At 52.8% G+C, this 17292-nt stretch overlaps 6 protein-coding genes across 6 annotated transcripts; 4 read left to right on the top strand and 2 right to left on the bottom strand.

The window, feature by feature from the left end:
* Positions 1–303: 303 nt before the first annotated feature.
* Positions 304–1126, bottom strand: TrAtP1_012206 (uncharacterized protein; the record flags this gene model as incomplete). Its single annotated transcript, XM_066115429.1, has 3 exons — positions 304–437; positions 499–1016; positions 1092–1126. The coding sequence occupies 3 exons, from the start codon at positions 1124–1126 to the stop codon at positions 304–306; spliced, it is 687 nt and encodes a 228-aa protein (XP_065971527.1).
* A 3999-nt stretch (positions 1127–5125) lies between these two features.
* On the top strand, positions 5126–5725 carry TrAtP1_012205 (uncharacterized protein; the record flags this gene model as incomplete). The annotated part of the gene is made up of 2 exons (XM_014090377.2): positions 5126–5231; positions 5376–5725. 2 exons carry the CDS (start codon positions 5126–5128, stop codon positions 5723–5725), a joined length of 456 nt encoding a protein of 151 aa, XP_013945852.1.
* Positions 5726–6306: 581 nt separating this feature from the next.
* On the top strand, positions 6307–7024 carry TrAtP1_012204 (uncharacterized protein; the record flags this gene model as incomplete). Its single annotated transcript, XM_066115428.1, has 3 exons — positions 6307–6333; positions 6718–6723; positions 6806–7024. The coding sequence occupies 3 exons, from the start codon at positions 6307–6309 to the stop codon at positions 7022–7024; spliced, it is 252 nt and encodes an 83-aa protein (XP_065971526.1).
* A 64-nt stretch (positions 7025–7088) lies between these two features.
* TrAtP1_012203 (uncharacterized protein) lies at positions 7089–7964 on the top strand (the record flags this gene model as incomplete). Its single annotated transcript, XM_066115427.1, has 1 exon — positions 7089–7964. One exon carries the CDS (start codon positions 7089–7091, stop codon positions 7962–7964), a length of 876 nt encoding a protein of 291 aa, XP_065971525.1.
* Positions 7965–8529: 565 nt separating this feature from the next.
* TrAtP1_012202 (uncharacterized protein) lies at positions 8530–9881 on the top strand (the record flags this gene model as incomplete). The annotated part of the gene is made up of 2 exons (XM_014090378.2): positions 8530–9727; positions 9799–9881. 2 exons carry the CDS (start codon positions 8530–8532, stop codon positions 9879–9881), a joined length of 1281 nt encoding a protein of 426 aa, XP_013945853.2.
* A 368-nt stretch (positions 9882–10249) lies between these two features.
* On the bottom strand, positions 10250–16299 carry TrAtP1_012201 (uncharacterized protein). The gene is made up of 4 exons (XM_014090379.2): positions 15877–16299; positions 15417–15788; positions 11121–15354; positions 10250–11061 (listed from the first exon to the last, which is right to left on the bottom strand). Exons 3-4 carry the CDS (start codon positions 14874–14876, stop codon positions 10690–10692), a joined length of 4128 nt encoding a protein of 1375 aa, XP_013945854.2. The 5' UTR covers positions 14877–15354; positions 15417–15788; positions 15877–16299; the 3' UTR covers positions 10250–10689.
* Between the last annotated feature and the right edge of the window lie 993 nt (positions 16300–17292).

Here is a 17292-nt window from a genome sequence, read left to right as displayed (position 1 = left end):
TCCCTTCTTCCAAAGGCTTTGTACGTTTTCCGCGACCTTTCCTTGGAAGGTGTATTTCCTGTTTGAAAAAACTATACTTTTCTGTTCCTTCAGCGACACTCTTCCCAGGTTTTGGTTGCAATTGGGCTTGCGCTATGGGCGAGCGTCTATTAGACGGTCTGGTGCTGGATGACCGACGTAGCGAAAGATGTTGTATATTATTTTCCAAGGTGCCGTGATGAGAGGTTGTAAAGCGGCGGCCGCGCGATGCCCTTGTATTCGAAACCTGATGTTGGATGTTTGTTGGTTCGAAGGAGGGAAGGATTAAACTGCTAGAGTCTGTTTCTGGAGAGTGATAGCTGTTGCTTGTCTCCAGATTTGGGGGCAGTTGCATATCACTGGGGAGGTGGAACCGAGAACTTCCAACGCTATACAGAAGGTCGGGAGCATCGTTTGCACTGTTATACATATCAGGTACCATGTCCTGGACATCAGAGCAAGCGGCTATGGGAGTGCTACCATTCGAGGAGTGTCCAGAGCGGATTCCTGAATCAGGCTGGCTGAAGGTATAAGCATGTGGCTGGCCCAAGGAGTTGTAGGACTGGGTGACTGGGATGTTTGAGAAGCGATTCTCAAATAGCTGCGTCGACAATTGATCCCCAGAGTATGGACCATGCTGACACTCGCCATCCCCGCGCTCGTGTGGCTGTTGAGGGGTATCGTATACCGTCATCCGTGTTTGTGCGGCAGAGTGCGGGTAGTGGTTCAGACCGGGGTTGTATCGACCGGAGGAGCTGAAAATCAGGCTGTCATTATTGGCCGCATTGGTCTCTTGCTGAAGCCAATCAGAAGAAGAACCAGCTAGGCCAAGGCCGGTAGTAAACGAGTGTCCTGGCGAGAGCTGAGGACTCTGCCCATTGCTGATGGGGAAGGAATCTTGAGCAGTGGCAAGTAGGCCAGGGTACATATGGGGAGAGCTCCTGTGGTTTGATTGTGTCGGTGTCCCGAAAGTGTTGTCAGCATCGACTTCAAAACACCTGTAGTTGATCATGAGTTAGTCATGGCAATGTCAAGACGCATGCCAAAGTTGCCACTAGCTAGTCAGTGCGTACCTCAAAGAAGCGTCGTTTGGAGTCGCCTCGAGCATACTGCTTCTACCCATAAGGGAAAATTGAAGTTGTGAAACTTGTCTGTCTTGGGGAGGTGGTTGAAGATAAAACATTCTCAACACAAGCTGGAAGCTTTGCCTTGAGATCCAGGAATAGAAGACAGAAAAGGACGAGAGAAGAGATCTTTAAAAGATCTTTCATGGTACGCATGGCTGAACCATGAAGCGCCAGAGAGGGTGTGGTGGATGCACCTGGCTGATACAACCCATGCTCGAGAGCCTCGCGTGTTCTTAGGCAACTGTGCAGCACCGGGCACGCATACTGCTGGTGACCAGCCAGTTCGGTAAAGTAAATTATACCTAGTGTATAAACGCCTTTTCCCGCATCTCTTCCAACGGAACTGACACGTTCGATACACCCCATGAAGTAAGTACACCACGATGCTGTCCGGCCCCAAGAGGCTCTGCGGGTGGCAGGGATTAGAACCAGGGCAATACGGGTCCATTTTGACGACTCCATTTTGACGACTCCATCAGCATTGCACTTTGACTCTTCCAGCTGGTGAAGTACATTGGAGAAGACGCATATTACTATCCTTTGGGGCTGTCCATTATGGCTGATTATCTCTCTTTCCTGACTGGGATCAAGCGTTGCGGCTCTGCGGTTTCTGTCTTCTGATTGGTAAGTTGTGCCCAACGCACCTTGGCGACCTGCAGAAGCAACCAATGCGCCTTTCACTCCATCTAGGCCGATATTAAATGTGCGCAACCCCCCTTACACCTCTGTTACTCAACGAGGTCATTGGAGAAAACCCCCTGGGTGTGTTTTGTGTGCCGCACGTCCCAGGATCTAGACTGCCAATCAGTTATTTTTTTTTGGTATTGGTGGGCTGCCTTATTGTGTGCCATGTACTTTGTAGCCGCCTTTTTTTTTCTCTTCCGCATAGCATGGCGGGGTGTAAATTTGGACTGCAGGGGGTCAAAAAACTGTGGTCGGCAATATGAGGCGTGCTGATGGATGTCGCCTTGTACGGATGCCACGTCCCACGTCTGCCACATGGAGTTGCCGTTGGTAACTGGACGCTGAGCCACAACAATAAATTTGACGGCCGTTGAAGTAGCGGTGGAAGTAGGACAGCCTTTGGTGCTCCGTATTTGACACTGGATACAAGGAGATGCTCGACGTCTTGTCCAGATAGGGTGTGCTGGCATGCGTGGGGTTGCGGCGAAAGCTGTTGAGCTGAACCGAAAAGCGTCCGTATAGGACTCCGTCCATTTCCCATTACGAAATGGCTGTTTGGATGCCAGAAAGGCTATACCTCATCTCATTGATGGCGTAGTTGATCACCATCGACACAAGGCTGGCAGGGGCCGTCCGCTTTAGAGCAACAGCTTAATTCGCCACAGCGTGCAAATGTGCTGTTGACATTTGCCCGGAAAGCGCCTGTCTGCGAAAGACAAATATGCATACACCCACACACACAGAGTTACAGGATACTATACAGTTCATGCCATAGTCGTGTGGCGTCACCGCGCCAAAGGAAAATGTGAATGCAAGGGGCCTTCCCAAATGGTCCTTTTGTTCCTGGATCAAGCGCCTTGCGCGTGGGTATAGAGAGCCATTTCTGAACAGCCCCGCGGGTTCACTCAGAAAGAGTTCAGAAATGAATATTTTAGTTTGTCATAGACTCAATACTGTCCTCGGCCTGTCCGTGAGCTTCCGTAAATGCCTCGTGGTTGAACATGAGTCAGCCACAAGGCAAGGTTTGCTATCGAAAAGTAACCGAGAGATAGGCCTACACACCATTTTACTTTGTCTTTTTTTTTTCTCATGCCATGCCATTGTATCGAAGGGTTAAACTAGTTGCCAGTAATAGTTCGGGGGTTGGCATGGAGCCGGAGAAGTGGAGAGGAGCCGAGTCGGAGTCGGGTCCTGAGGGATCCGTAACCGAGAGAGCTGAACGATACTACCCGCCAAGTAACCTAGAGAGCACGGTAAAAATTGCCGTTTGAGAGAACGTACAATGAGATGTACAATTGAAGTGGATCGAGGATGATCCTTTCTCAGCTGGTCAGGGATTGGGAATGAGCTTTTTCACTTGCATGCGCGCTCAAAAGATCAGACCGACAGATTGAGTATGTGAGAGATATCTGTGGAACTTTGATAATACTGATCGGGCCTTATGTGACCTCATCGGAACCAAAACGGCTGTGTCTTGGCCATTTATAGTATCCTTTCTAGATGCACAATGATTCATTGGCACCGGTGTATCCCAAATAGGGAGCACATCGTGGATAGAGGATTAGACGAAACGGCTTGGATGGATGGTAAAGGCAGTTCCGCACCACTTCATGACTCTGGTCTGGTTTGCAATTTTTTCAATGGGAGGGAAGTCGTCTTGGCGAGAGGAGATGACGAGATTCAATCGGGGCTGTTATTGGTTCTGTATAATGGTGTTGAGGCTTCTGGGTATTCCGCTGACTTGATAGCTATAACAACTTAGCAAATGTGTCGCTATTGATGCACTTCGGAACTACGTCTTTGGCTTCGGCCTTGAAAATTGCGCATGCGTACCTGGCTCCCAACGGACTAATTTGGTTGTTGCCCCTTTGAGACGCACCCAATAATGGTCTGCAACATGCAATTGCTCGATCCCAATTGAACGAAAAAAAAGTTGGCTGCGTCTCCTCAGTCCATCTCTTGTCAAAGGGCCGTCTCCTCCCACCAAGACCAACGTTGGGGCGCAGACAAGTTCGTCCAGGCCGCTTGGCTGGCTGGCGCCCACGTATGGTCAGCAGGGATGGGCTGCATAGTCGCTGCTGCGCCGCATCCGGCCGCAAATGCAACCCAAGGCGAAAAATTAGAAGGCAAAAAGAAGCGAGCAACCCGGAGGAAACGAGACAAAAGATGCTGCGCCTTGACGCAATGGTTCGAATGAGATTGAAGGCGCGGTTCAAGATGCGTTTTGATCTGGTGGTGGAAGAAGTGAAGAGTGCCGGCTTGAACGTAGGAAATGCGGTAAGAGGCAGATGCTAGTAGTGCCACCACCTAATTCTGCCGAGACGGTACCTGAGGCATTGACTGCGACTCTACTGGGATGCAGCCGTGATCGTGCTTTTGCCTGAAAGGGCAACCAGCTGTTACAGGCACCTTTACTCCTTTACTTATGACGTCCAAGTTGAGCAACCCACAGCCTGCCAGGTACAGGTTCCGTTGACCTCAATGGCGCTCACATGCAGCGGTGGGTGTGACGAAGCCATCAATTGATCTGCCATGGCCTACACTGAGCATCTTACCGCCCGCGTCTAGCTATGCAGCATGACCCTCGAGCTCTGGTATGATGCAGACTCAAGCAGACAGAATAGAGTCACTTAAGCGACTCTGCGTCTAGATGTTCCAAATATAGAATGACCAAGACGCTATTCTTCATATGCTCTTCAGCAACCCGCACCATCACCTCCCCTCCGGCAGGCGCCTCTTGGTGATACCGACGACGGCAATGCATAACGCCGCTCAAAAACCCCCGGATATCGCGCCCCTGTGTGTTACTGTACATGGCAATGGCTCCAACGGCTGGCTCCGATCCCTGCAGCAGCATCTGCCAGCCACTACTGCTAGTCCCGTAGCGGGCGGAAGTGGCGCTGTAGACGCTGGGACGAGCGGATTGGGCAATATGGAGCGCTGGCGTTAGCGGCCGCGTGGAGCGTGTTCTACTCCAAGCCATTTCATCATCTCTGAGGGGAAAGCTTGGAAAGCTGGAACAGGCTATTGCGGGGAATTCTTGATGGATTTGGATTGAGACGATCACTGTTGATCCATATGGGAATTGGGAATGGATCGTTGGGAATAAAGTTTGTGTCAGTTGAGTTGCAAATAGTATAAATAGGAGCTAAATTCGCCCAGAAGCCCAAGAGAGTATTCAGAATAACTTGACAGCAAGCATCCCATTCATTCTACATCTTGACAGCCATCTATCAATTGATTCCCATTGCATCATCCTCATCCGAACTTCCAGTTCCTCAAAAGCAATCTACATCATGTTCGGCAGGCCCAAGGAGCAGAAGCCCCAAGAGGTTGCGGACATCCCTCCGCATCTCACGGACCTGCATTGTTTCACCGAAACAGAGGGCGTAGTCACAACGAGTAAGTCATTCAACTGCATATACGGGGAACATAAGCGCAGGCGCAGGCGCGGCTACAGATTGCCACTACGTCTGTATAGCTGCACAAAGCATCCACAGTAGAAGAGAAGGCTAATGACGCATCTTGCTCTTCACCTCGTGGTAGCCATGATGGATCTCCCGGGCTACCGCATCGAGCAGGTCCTCGGCACAGTCTACGGCATTACTGTGCGGTCGCGCAACATCGGCGCCAGCCTGGGCATGGCCTTCAAGAGTATGGCCGGCGGCGAGCTTCGGTGGTTCACATCCATGCTGTACTCGTGCCGCAACGACTCCATCGGCAGGGTCGTCGAGGAGTGCAAGAAACGCGGTGGCAATGCCATCATCTGTCTGAGATTCGATGCGGGCGACATGGGGGGCTTCGCCCAGACGGCGGCGTATGGGACGGCTTGCCGCGTGGTCAAGATAGATGAGAGCACCCAATCGCCGCCACAGCTGCAGGCGGCTACACGATAGTTGGAGCCCGGCGCTTAGCAGAGCGGCCGAGGATGTCGTCTGAGGTTGGGGAGCTGGGAAGCTGGGAAGCTGGGAAGCCGGGAAGCGTGGGTGAGCGGTTCGGCTGTCGTAAGGCTGCGGGCAACCAACCAACGTGGCTGGAGGCAATAGATGTGGCAAATGTTTCTATGTATAGGTAGGTAGGGTCAAGCTGCGGGAGCTGAGCGAAGCTCTTCCCGGTCTCGTCTCTTGTACATGCACACATGCGCCTGCGCCACAGCCTTGGCTTGTTTTTGGCTCTGTGTGTAGCAGCGAGACTATCGCGATAGCATCTTTTTCGGTAACGCCAGTCCTTTTTGGCGCAGTCGTCCCATACAAGTTATTCGTATTGATGGATGATACACACCCCCCATTGCAGCCAATAGCCGCTCGGCCGCATCCCAAGTCGCCTGTTCTCAGCTGCTGCCATCGTCTGTCATCTATCATCCGAAGCCTGGAGACGCGGGATTGGTGTGGCGGCCTGGTTCCACAGCTGCGTTGATCCCGCTGCGGAGCCACTAAGAGCCCGGCCGGCGAATTATACAAGGCTGGACGGCTGCATCATGCAGACGACGGCCGCCTTATTTTATGTATGTGTGAATGTTGTGATGTGATGCTGCTGGTGATCGGGCAATACAGCGCACAAGGCGCCATCTGATGCATGCATGTTAATCAACGGTATCCCTAGGCTACCATTGGCAGGCCTCACCTCGGCATATGCTGGCCTTATTGGCCGGCAGTGGAGTTTCCACCGTAAGACCAGGCCACTTACACGCCATCAGTGCCACTCGCATCTGGCAGCCTTGAGTGGGATCAGCATCGACCTATGAGACGATATACAGATTGATTGCCACGATTGCCGCAGTATTACGAGGCTGGAGGACTGCATGCAACTCCCATTGGCCAATTCGAGGCAGACTTTATGCTTTATTGTTTGTTCGCCTTGCTGACTGTATGCTTCTTCCTGCCTACAGGTTCCAGTGAGTGCTAGCACAGTACATGCAGCCCCGTGGCCGAGCACAAGCCCCTGTAAGACCAGCACTAACAGCACATGCATCGAAGCTTACGCCAATCACGTCACGCAATCCAGTCGACAATAAGCCTGCCTCAACGCTCAATACCTGCAGAAACTACAGCACCGCAACACCGGCAATTGACCGCTTCTCCCTTCGACTGCTTCCGAATTGCTGGTGTCCGCATCGTGATCTCGAGGCCACGCTGCTGCCAATCGCTGCGAGACGATGCTGCGAGTCTGCCTCTGAACGCGATCCGGCTGACTGATATATCGAAAAAAACGACTCCTTCCACGTAACCCCTGCGACTTTGCTCGTCGCCGGTCTCCATCATGGCGCCGTCCTCTGCTGACGGGCTCAAGAGATCCCCATCGACCGAGTCTCTCTCTTCCGTCTCAACCACCAGCATCGTCTTCGATCGGATACAAGAGGAAATGGAGAAAGGGACAGCGTCGCGAAAGGCCCGCGGCAGGCCTGGCTACACCGACGTCTACGATGAGGATCCCCTCAAGGACGAAGCCGCCGATGACACCGAGAGTGCCGCCTTCCTTGGCTCGACCGGCGCGGGCCTTCAGCGCAGGCCTATGGACAGGAAGCTGCGTCGTATCCTCTTCATCTGTGCCGCCGTCTTCGCTGCTGCCTGGATCGCGTCGCTCGCCGTGTTTGTATCCAAGGGATCGTACAAGCACGCCAGCGATGTGGAGCACGATCCCGACGCCGACTCTCGCGGCTCCGGCAAGCCGGTGACTCTGGACCAGATCTTTGATCGCTACTGGTCTGGCGAGAGCAAATCGCTGAGCTGGATTGCAGGCCCCGACGGCGAGGATGGCCTGTTGCTCGAGCAGGGAGTATCAGGCAAGGACTATCTCGTCGTGGAGGACGTTCGGTCAGTGGTAGGAGACGCGACTGCTGCAAGCGATGCGGATACTCAGCTGGCCAGGTCTCGCACTCTCATGAAGACGAAGCAGTTCGAATACGCAGGCAAACCGTACACTCCCCAGTGGCTTCAACCCAGTCCGGACCAGCAAAAGGTGCTCATTGGCGTTGCTAAAGAGAGCGTCTGGAGGCATTCGTTCACAGCCGTCTACTTTGTCTTGGACGTGGAGACGCAGACTGCAGAACCCCCTTATCCCGTTGGATACAGAGGCTCGCGTTCAGCTTGCAAGCTGGAGCCCTCGCAGCGATGCGATATCCTTTACCAAGGATAACAATCTCTTCATCCGCCGCCTCACCGGTGACGACGATATCGTGCAGATTACAAAGGACGGTGGCCCAGAGTACTTTTACGGCATCCCTGACTGGGTGTATGAGGAAGAGGTCTTTTCTGGAAACAGCGCTACTTGGTGGTCTGATGACGGAAAGTTTCTGGCCTTCCTGCGGACCAACGAAACCGGCGTCCCGGAGTATCCCGTTCAGTTCTTCGTCTCGCGACCCAGCGGCCACCCACCGCAGAGTGGCGAGGAGTCATACCCGGAGGTCCAGCAGATCAAGTACCCCAAAGCTGGCGCGCACAACCCCGTTGTAGACCTCCAGTTCTACGATGTCACCAAAGGCGACGTTTTTTCGGTCAGCACCGGCGATGAGTTCCCCGACGATGATCGCATCATCAACAGCCTCATCTGGGCTGGCGACAGCGTCCTCGTCAAGCAGACCAACCGCGTCAGCGACAACTTGAAAGTCATACTCGTCGATGTTAATGAGCGCCAGGGCAAGACTATCAACAATATCGACGTCGACAAGATTGACGGCGGCTGGTTTGAGATTTCACACTCAATGACCTATGTTCCTGCAGACCCAGCCAATGGCCGACCAGAGGATGGCTATGTCGATACGGTGATTTACGAGGGCTATGAACACATTGGATACTTTACGCCTCTGAGCAACTCCAAGCCCATCATGCTCACCTCTGGCGAGTGGGAAGTTGACAATGCTCCTTCAGCCGTCGATCTCGCCAACAACCTTGTCTACTTTGTCGGCACCAAGGAATCATCCATCCAGCGCCATGTATACTCTGTCAAACTGGACGCCTCGGACCTAAAGCCTCTCACAAACATTTCTGCCGAGGCCTACTATTCCGCCTCCTTCTCGTCTGGAGCGGGCTTTGCCCTCCTCTCCTATCGCGGACCCAAAATCCCGTACCAAAAGGTCATCTCAACCCCCTCCAGCAACATCTCGTATGAAGTCGTTGTTGAAGACAATGCTGAGCTCGCCGACCGTGCCAAGAAGCACGAACTGCCCATTCTCAAATACGGCACGCTCGATCTCGACGACGGCGTCACCGTCAACTACCTCGAACGCCGCCCGCCCCATTTCGACCCCAGCAAGAAGTACCCCATCCTCTTCCAGCAGTACTCCGGGCCCGGCTCGCAAGAAGTCACCAAGAGATTCTCAGTCAACTTCCAGTCCTACGTCGCCTCCAACCTCGGCTACCTGGTCATCACCGTAGACCCCCGAGGCACAGGCTTCCTCGGCCGCAAGCACCGCGTGCCAGTCCGCTCGCAGCTCGGTCTCCTCGAGGCGCACGACCACATCGCCGCCGCTCGCCATTTTGCCTCCCTCGACTACGTCGACGAGACCCGCCTCGCCATCTGGGGCTGGTCCTACGGCGGCTTCACCACCCTCAAGACGCTCGAGCAGGACGCCGGCCGCACATTCTCCTACGGCATGGCCGTCGCGCCCGTTACCGACTGGCGCTTCTACGACAGCATCTACACCGAACGCTATATGCGCACTCCCCAGGACAACGACAAGGGCTATGCCATGTCCAAGATTTCCAATGCCACGGCCCTAGGCGAGAACAAGCGCTTTTTGCTGATGCACGGCGTCGCCGATGACAATGTGCATTTCCAGAATTCCCTCACCTTGCTGGATAGCCTGGACTTGGCGGGCGTGGAAAACTATGATGTGCATGTTTTCCCCGACAGCGACCACGGCATTTACTTTCACGGCGCGAATCGCATTGTATACGACAGTGAGTTGCTTACATCTTCCAAAAAAAAAAAAAAAAAAAAAGGGACTTTGCTAATAACTGAATTTTTTTAGAGTTAAATAACTGGCTCATCAATGCATTCAACGGCGAATGGCTCAAGACAGCCCACCCCAAGCCAAACAGCAAGAAAATATAGAACATAGCTATAATCCCGCCCTGTCCTATTCTGTGCCCTTTTTTTAATTGTTTATTTTCCTTTTTGGGGGAGATTTGGATAGGGGCGTAAATGCTTTTTGTATAATAACATAGCAGCCATTGTTGGAAACATGGTGTAGTAGACTTACTTTCAGTATAATACAATGCATTGATCTATGAATAACTCTGACTATGATTCCATAAAGACTATTTGAATTGTGAATATGCATGGTCCATCTTGGAAAGCTAAACCGCAGGTGCTTCACTCGCTCATAAAGCCTGGTTCGAACTCCGTCTCCCGAGCATTTCCGATATACAAAGCATAAGTCACAACATCACATAAATCACGCAAAGCCTGACACGAGAAATAACAACAAAACTTTAAATTGCCTATCATACACATTCGCAGCCTAGCAAATTTCCTTCCCGCGTCACTTCCACCGAAATTCAGAAATGGAAAAGACGTTTTCTCCTCCGCCACTCTAACTGCAAAGGAAAAAGAAGAAGAAAAGAATCCGTGGCTTACGAGACTCCGAGCCCTAGGTTCGTCGTCTCCTTCTAGACGATGAACTCTTTTTTTTGTACCTCTAATCCATCATTATAGCTCGATGAAGGAGCCCCTTAAAAACAAAAAGCTCACGCGTCGTCATCGTCAGTCCTATATTGCCCGTCTAGCTCTCCCACCATGCTTCGCTCGAACTTGGCCACCCAGGCTGCATTGCAGCTAGCTATGCCACAGCGAAAAGATTACGCATTATATGATTGTACTAAGTATGGTGCGTTAGCGTTAACCACACTGGCAATTGCATCTAGTAGTTGTAGCCAGTGGGCTGGGGCGCGAAACCAGTGGGCTGGGGCGCAAAGCCGTTAGCTTGGCCGTATGGTGCTGGAGCAGCATTTCCGCCAGGTCCAGCGGTGATCATGAGTCTAGCACCACCCAGAATGGGTGTGTTATCATCAGTCTTCTCTTGCTCCTTCTCCTTGGACTTGCGTGACTCGTTATCGGCCTTGAGCAGTGCAAGCTCCTTGGTCTGCTGGGAGAGCATGTTGATCATGTACGGCATGGTGAAGTCGTTGAGGCCATTGCGCCAAGAGAGCTCCAGGACAAGATCAGGTCGGATGAGATCATTGCAGGCATACAGCATGCCCGTGTAGCATTCACGGTGACCAATGTCAACAAACTAAGTTATTATGTTAGCATCGTTACAAGATTAAATGGATATGGAGAGGAGCAACATACATATCTGAGAAGGTCGTTGACAATGTCGTTCTTGGTGGAGATGGCGGCTGTTTCGATGGCATCCTTGTAAAGCTTGTCTTGCTTCGAAAGGGCAATCGACTTCTCCCAGCGCTTGTTCTTGCGGTAGATGCTGGCGGCAATTTGGCGGAAGAAGATCAGGTCGTGCTTCTCCAGACGGCCGGCCAGCTCCATGGCATCGTAGTTGTCATAGTTCTGCACGGAGTCACGCAGGGTCTTGTAATCCTCTTCTTCAATCAACAGGTCATTGACTGCCTCGTTAACAATGCGCTTGTTCTGAGTCTGGACGTTTAGAAGGAAGGGCTTGATAAGCGGCAGACTGTCGTTCTTCTGGAACATTTTGACAACACGGTTGACATCGACACGAGTTGTAAGAGCAGCCAGCAAATCAGTGAGCAGTGATGGGTGCTGCTCAACATAGAACTTGATTGCACGGTAGTAAATCTCCAAGTTGGCAACCTTGACCACAATCTCCTTGAATTGCTGGTGATCCCACGAGTTCTCAGGTCGCTCGATGACAGTCAGTGCGGCGTTATCGAACTCGTCATAGTGGTAGTAACAGAAGACCAACTCAGGCCACAGATTCGCCTCCTCGCAGGCGCGGATCATCTTGGGCATGTTCACCCTAGACCAGAAAATCTTGATGTGCTCCATAAGACGCTCGGGATGATACTTGGACAAGGCGATACCCAGCTCGGTGAACATGCCCATGTGAGCGCGCTCGAGACCCAGGCCCTGCTCAAGCAGGCTGATGAGCTCATCAAAGTATCCATTGCGTTCATAGTCTTTGACCAGTTCTTGCAGTTGCTCAGCGTCGACAATCAGGTTGAGACCGCAGATTTGAGCAAGTCTGAATTCTTTCTTGTCGACACAGGCTTCGTGAACCTGCTTCCACACCTTGATATTGTTGGCCTTGCGAGCACACTCAACGGCCGCTTGGTAGTCATTGAGATGCACAAGGGTGGTGGCCAATTTAGCCCAGTTGGAGATGCTGCTGTAAAAGATCTTGGATGCCTCGTACAGTCCCTCTTCGTAAGCCTTGTCACCAGACTCTTCAATGTTGGCCACGTTGGTGCCACGCAGGAAGTCTTCCAACTCTGAGAGCTGCTCGAGTCTAGCATAGCAAAAGGCGAGAGCGGTGTCGATAACAGGTTCGCGAAGAGTCTTGCGGGCCATGCGGAGATACTTGACAAGATCCTCGTTCTTTCCAGCATGAGTGGCAATCTCAATCACCTCGGCATAGTTGGAAGGATCCTCAGCCTTAATGTATGAATCGATACCATCAGAGATGCGGAGACCATCCAGCTGAGCCTTGGCAACCTTGCTCCAAACCTCAGGAAGGTCAACCTCCTCAGCATATGCCTGGGCTCGGTCAATGCTGACAACATGCTCGACGAGAACGTTGACAGCGGCAGACTTGTTGTCAGCCTTCTTGTAAATCTCAAAGGCTTCCTCAAAGAGACCGACGTCGATACAGGCAGAAGCAATTTCATCAGCGTTGTAGTCGTTCAGCTTGTGGATATAGTCCATCACGCGGGCCTTGTCTGCCTTGGCAGCGGTGAACATGAGCAAGTTTTGCAAGTTCTGGTTGTCGCTGAAAGGAGAAGGCTCGAGAACAATCTTCTCCAAGAGCTCAATAAGTTCCAGAGGCAGGTCATTCTCCAAAAAGCAAGAAACGGCAACAGACACCTTGGCCGGGTCGGTGGACTCGGGGACAGCAGTTGCGGTGACCTGGTCAACGACAGATCGTCTATGGATGTTGTTCTCGCTGAGGACAAAGCGCCAGAGCTCAGTGTCTTCTCGTTCCAAAAGGTACCGAGCCTGGGCCCTGTACATGGAGTTTTCGTTGGTAATGTTGACAAGCTCCAGATCATTCTGGCCCTTGGAGTAGGCAATGTACGCCAGGTTAGGATCTCGCTTCTCGCAGTATTTACCGACAACGAGGGTGTCATATTGATCATTCTCCTTGAGGAACTTCTCGGGGTTGTTGTTGGAGTCGATGTAGATCTTGGCCAGAGCATTGTAGACAGCTTGCTGCTGGTTACCAGCCTGAAGAGTGGCCTCGAGGAAGGGCAGCAGGAGCTTCAAGCGGTTTCGGGTCTCGACCTCAGACACAAGCTGGTCAATGCTAATCTGTTGAGCATCAACGGTCGTGAGGAGCTGCTTGATGATGCTCTCTTCGCAGTCAACGTCGAGCAGACCACCAATGACGGCTGGGGTTCGAGATGGGTTGACACGCTGAACATAGGCTTCGATGGCCTGGAACTGCTGGTTCTGGTAGAGGAACAGGATCAAGTCATGGACAAAGTTGAAGCGATCGCACACGATGATGAGTGGCAGCTGCTCGGGCAGCTTAGCTTCCTTCAAAAAGTTCTTCACCTTTTCAGGGTTGTAGTGGGTGCTGTCACGGCAGATACGCTCAACCTCGTTAAACTGGCCCATCTTGGTAGCAGCTTCGATGTACTTGAAGTGCACATCAGGATCCTCGGAAAGATTGACAATGCTGCCGAGGTAGTAGAAAAGGCCCTCGAATGTCTTGTACTTCTCGAAGAGATCAATCAAGCGAACAGCTCCGAGAAGCTCAGAGTATTTGGTGGCGATGTTCACAACCGACTGCAAGTTTTGGCGAATGTTGTGCTTCATCATAGCGTCAAGGCAGTCAAGAGACTGCTCGACTGACAGCTTACCGAAGAAGGTGGACAGCCACTCGGGGTTGAAGTTGGCGGCGCCAGGGATGTTTACGATGACGCGCTTCACAGACTCAGGGTCTTCGTACAGCTCCAACGCCTTTTGAGCGAGGCCAGCCTGTTCACACAGCTGAGCAATGCGGGCCTTGTCGAAGTGTGTAAACATGTCGTTTCCAAGGATGGCCTCGGCAACTTGAGGGGCGTGCATGAGGTTCATCTCCAGGAGTCGAGTCTGGAGACGAGCGTGCTCAGGCTTGTTCTCTTTGAGGGCGTCAAGCAAAAAGGCAGTGGCCTGCTGGACCATACCCTGGGACTGGAAGATGTCGCAAACGCGCTCCAGGTCAATCAGAGGGCCCTGCTCATTGTTGGCGAGAGCAGTGGCAAACTCAGTTCCCTTGTCGGGGTTGGTACGGATGATGTGCTGGAGAAGCTGGATGTAGTCGGGCTGGTGTCCGGTTTGAGCGGCGTATGGCAGAATCTTTTCGAACTGGCCAGTTTCGGCAAACCCAGCAATAACCTTGTTGGGGACGTTGGCCTGGAGGTAGATGCTCAGCGCCAGGTTGACGTCGTACGGGCGCACCATGTCACCAAGCGACTCGGAGCAGTCCAGCTTGCCCTCCTTGAACCATTTCTCCAACAGGTGCTTTCGGTTCTGCTGCAGGACAGGCTGAGCGAGTTCAAGAGTTTCGTATCGGTTCAGCGCGCCCTTGTCGAGCAGCATTCCGAAATACTGCAGTGTAACAGCCATCTGACCAGGCTGGGAAGGCAGTCGCTTAAACTTCTCGATCGTCTCGGTCGTACGTAGAAAGCCACGGGGGGGAGCCGGCGGCGACCTTGGCAGCTTCGAGGTAATTTCCGCTGTTGAAAAGCTGGTCAAACTGCTTTGCGTAGAGATTATCCGCACCGGGGAGACCGGCTCTTGACGCCAGCTTGATGGCAATCTCTGTGTTAGCGGGATTCTCAAGCAGGTAGGGAATAATTGTTGTATCATCGATGGTGACAAAGAGGACCTGGCCCTTGCGGTTGATACCCACAAGACCCGAGGAGTCATCGTCAGCGCAGCTCGTGAAGATGGTTTCGCTGGAGATGCGGTTGATGAAGATGGACGAGCCCGTCTCGAGATCGTACAAGTGGATGAAGCCGTACTTGGTCACCATGAAGATGACGCCATACTTTTGCGAGACTTGCAGGGCGACGGGGAAGTCATTGGTTGCCTCGGGCGGGAAGAAGATATCGACAGCCTTCTTCTGGAAGACTGGGTTCGAATCTGGGTGATCGACCTCGACAATGTGCAGCTTGGCACCAGTGGCGGTTCGCACAGCAAAACTGAAGATCTTGGTGTCCTGGGGAGCACCGTCCAGTCTCAAAGTGCCGAAGCCAGCAGCATGGCCCTCAATGGCCTGGCTGATACCTCGGTCCTTGGAGTAGAGTTGCATGGCACCAACGACACGGCCCTGCTGAGACGAGATGCCGACCACGACCATCCACTTTCCGTCACTGTTAACTCGGTAGTTGATGATTTGGCAGCCCTGTTGTAGTAGTCAAGTTAGCAAGGGGGGAGTAGTGCGGCACATGGGGTAAATTAACGCACGCTGAGGTTGGCATTGCGCTCAAAGACCTTGACAGGCGCATCCTGAGAAGCGTCGTAGACGTCCCAGTGGTAGACACTGCCAGTTGTGATGAGGCCCAGAGTGGACTCGCTGATCCACTTCCAGAACTGGACATCCTCGTTCATTGTGCAGGACTTGAGCTTCTTCTTCTGCTCGAGGTCGAAGATCTGGAGAGTCCTGGACTGGGCCTTGAGGGCAATGATTTGTTTGTTCCAGTGCATGACAGCACTGTCGGCCTTGATGGGCCTGCGCGTTACGTGGTTGCCATTCTTGAGCTCAACAATGACAACTTCGGGCTGGGCGGCTTCGTTTTTCTTTTCCCGGATGCAAACGAACGAGTCTGACTCTAGTGTCTGTTTGTTTTCAAGCGCGCGTACAGGTTAGCATGACTGATGTAGCTGTATTGTTTCCTTGGGCGATACGCCAGAAAGAGCCACTTACGCAGGAGTTGAAGCCAATGGATTGCGTGTCCACGCCCAGGCTGCTGAGCTGGACCAGCTCCTGGAACTTGATGGGTAGAGGCGCCATTGCGCCAGAGTAACCAACAATGAGATAATATGGGCCGTCGTCGACTCGATACTCCTAGGGACGCCGCCTATCGAAATTGCCGCGGCTCACAGAATCGGTGTTGGGATTAGGTAGAGCTAGCTTCGGGCTCGAGGGGCGGAGGACGGGGCCGTCAACAGCTTCCATGCGCCAAAGCGGCACGAGACGAAGAACTAGATAAACGAGAAGAAAGGATCGAAAGGAAGAAAAGAAACGCGGCGGCAGGCGAGTCGCGATGAGGGCCTTGCCGATGAGGAGATGCTGGGAGGGTTGATTGGCGAAAGAGGAGATCTGGTTGGAGAGTTAAGGAGAAGTGGCAGGTCACCTTGCAGGCTAGGCTCGCTGAGCGGCATTGACTGCTGGCAGCAACAGCCCACTAGACTAGAACAGGGTGGCAGGAGTGATTGCGTGGAGAGCGAGGAGCCGGCGGCCAATCGCAGCGCGCGGAGCCACGGATAATCCGGTCCCCGGCTGCGCCAAGCCACGCGTGAATGGGCGTCTGGAACAAACAAAGGAACAACGAGAAACAAAGAGGCCCTGAGACGATGCAAGCAATTGCGCCGCAATGCGGGCTGAGCGAGACAAAAAAGCGGCAAAATATGCTTTATTATAGAGTTTGTATTGCGGTTCTCTACCCTTTGTTTGGTATCTCGCCTTTGTTGAGGCACTTGGCCTGTATTCTCTGGCCGATACCTTCCAGGCACATACGCGCAGGTACCTCTTTGTAGAGCTGAGCTCCCCAATTTCCTCTGCGGCAAGCCTAAAACACCAATAGCCAAGTCAGCAGCTAGCGGATGCAATTTCACTGTACGAAGCACAGCTTCCTGTACCAGGAGATTGGCTGCCTGCATCTAACTTCGCAGTTGCCTTTGTAAATACACGTGCCCAGCTGCGAGCTCAATATTTGAGCATTCATCGCCAGGGACTAATTGCTTGCTTGGTTATCACCATCTACGATTGCAATGAACTGGAGCGGGGGTTGTTTCGCTGGTTTGGCCCTTGCTTGCCCGGCCTGCTGAAATGACGGGCACCCCGGCCACCGTTTTGCCGGCTTTTTCGGGACGCCCTGGACTGAGATTGAGATCATGCATGCAAGGCTGCGGAGACCTGGTTCAGTGCGAACCGAACATGCACGCAATCGCCTGCAAAGGATCAAGGGTCGGTGAGAACGGGAACTGCATCAGCCGCCATCCTGGTTCATTTGGACCGACCGCTTTGCCATTCCATCGCTCTAATCGTGCACGGCCAAAAATAGCTGCACTAGGAGGAAGGAAACAAAATCATCGACCGTTAATCGCCATAAACGCCGTG

Source organism: Trichoderma atroviride, chromosome 7 (genome assembly GCF_020647795.1).
Source record: "Trichoderma atroviride chromosome 7, complete sequence".
Taxonomy (NCBI): Eukaryota; Fungi; Ascomycota; class Sordariomycetes; order Hypocreales; family Hypocreaceae; genus Trichoderma; species Trichoderma atroviride.
Note: the sequence above shows the minus strand (reverse complement) of the source record. Positions and strands in the feature narration are given on the sequence as shown.

Bases quoted from the DNA above. Each gene is read 5' to 3' on its own strand.
- TrAtP1_012201 (XM_014090379.2), bottom strand. From the start codon at position 14,876: ATGACTCCTCGGGTCTTGTGGGTATCAACCGCAAGGGCCAGGTCCTCT. The intron at 11,062-11,120 runs GTATGTTGCTCC...ATAATAACTTAG, and splicing joins TCAACGACCTTCTCAGATAT to TTTGTTGACATTGGTCACCG.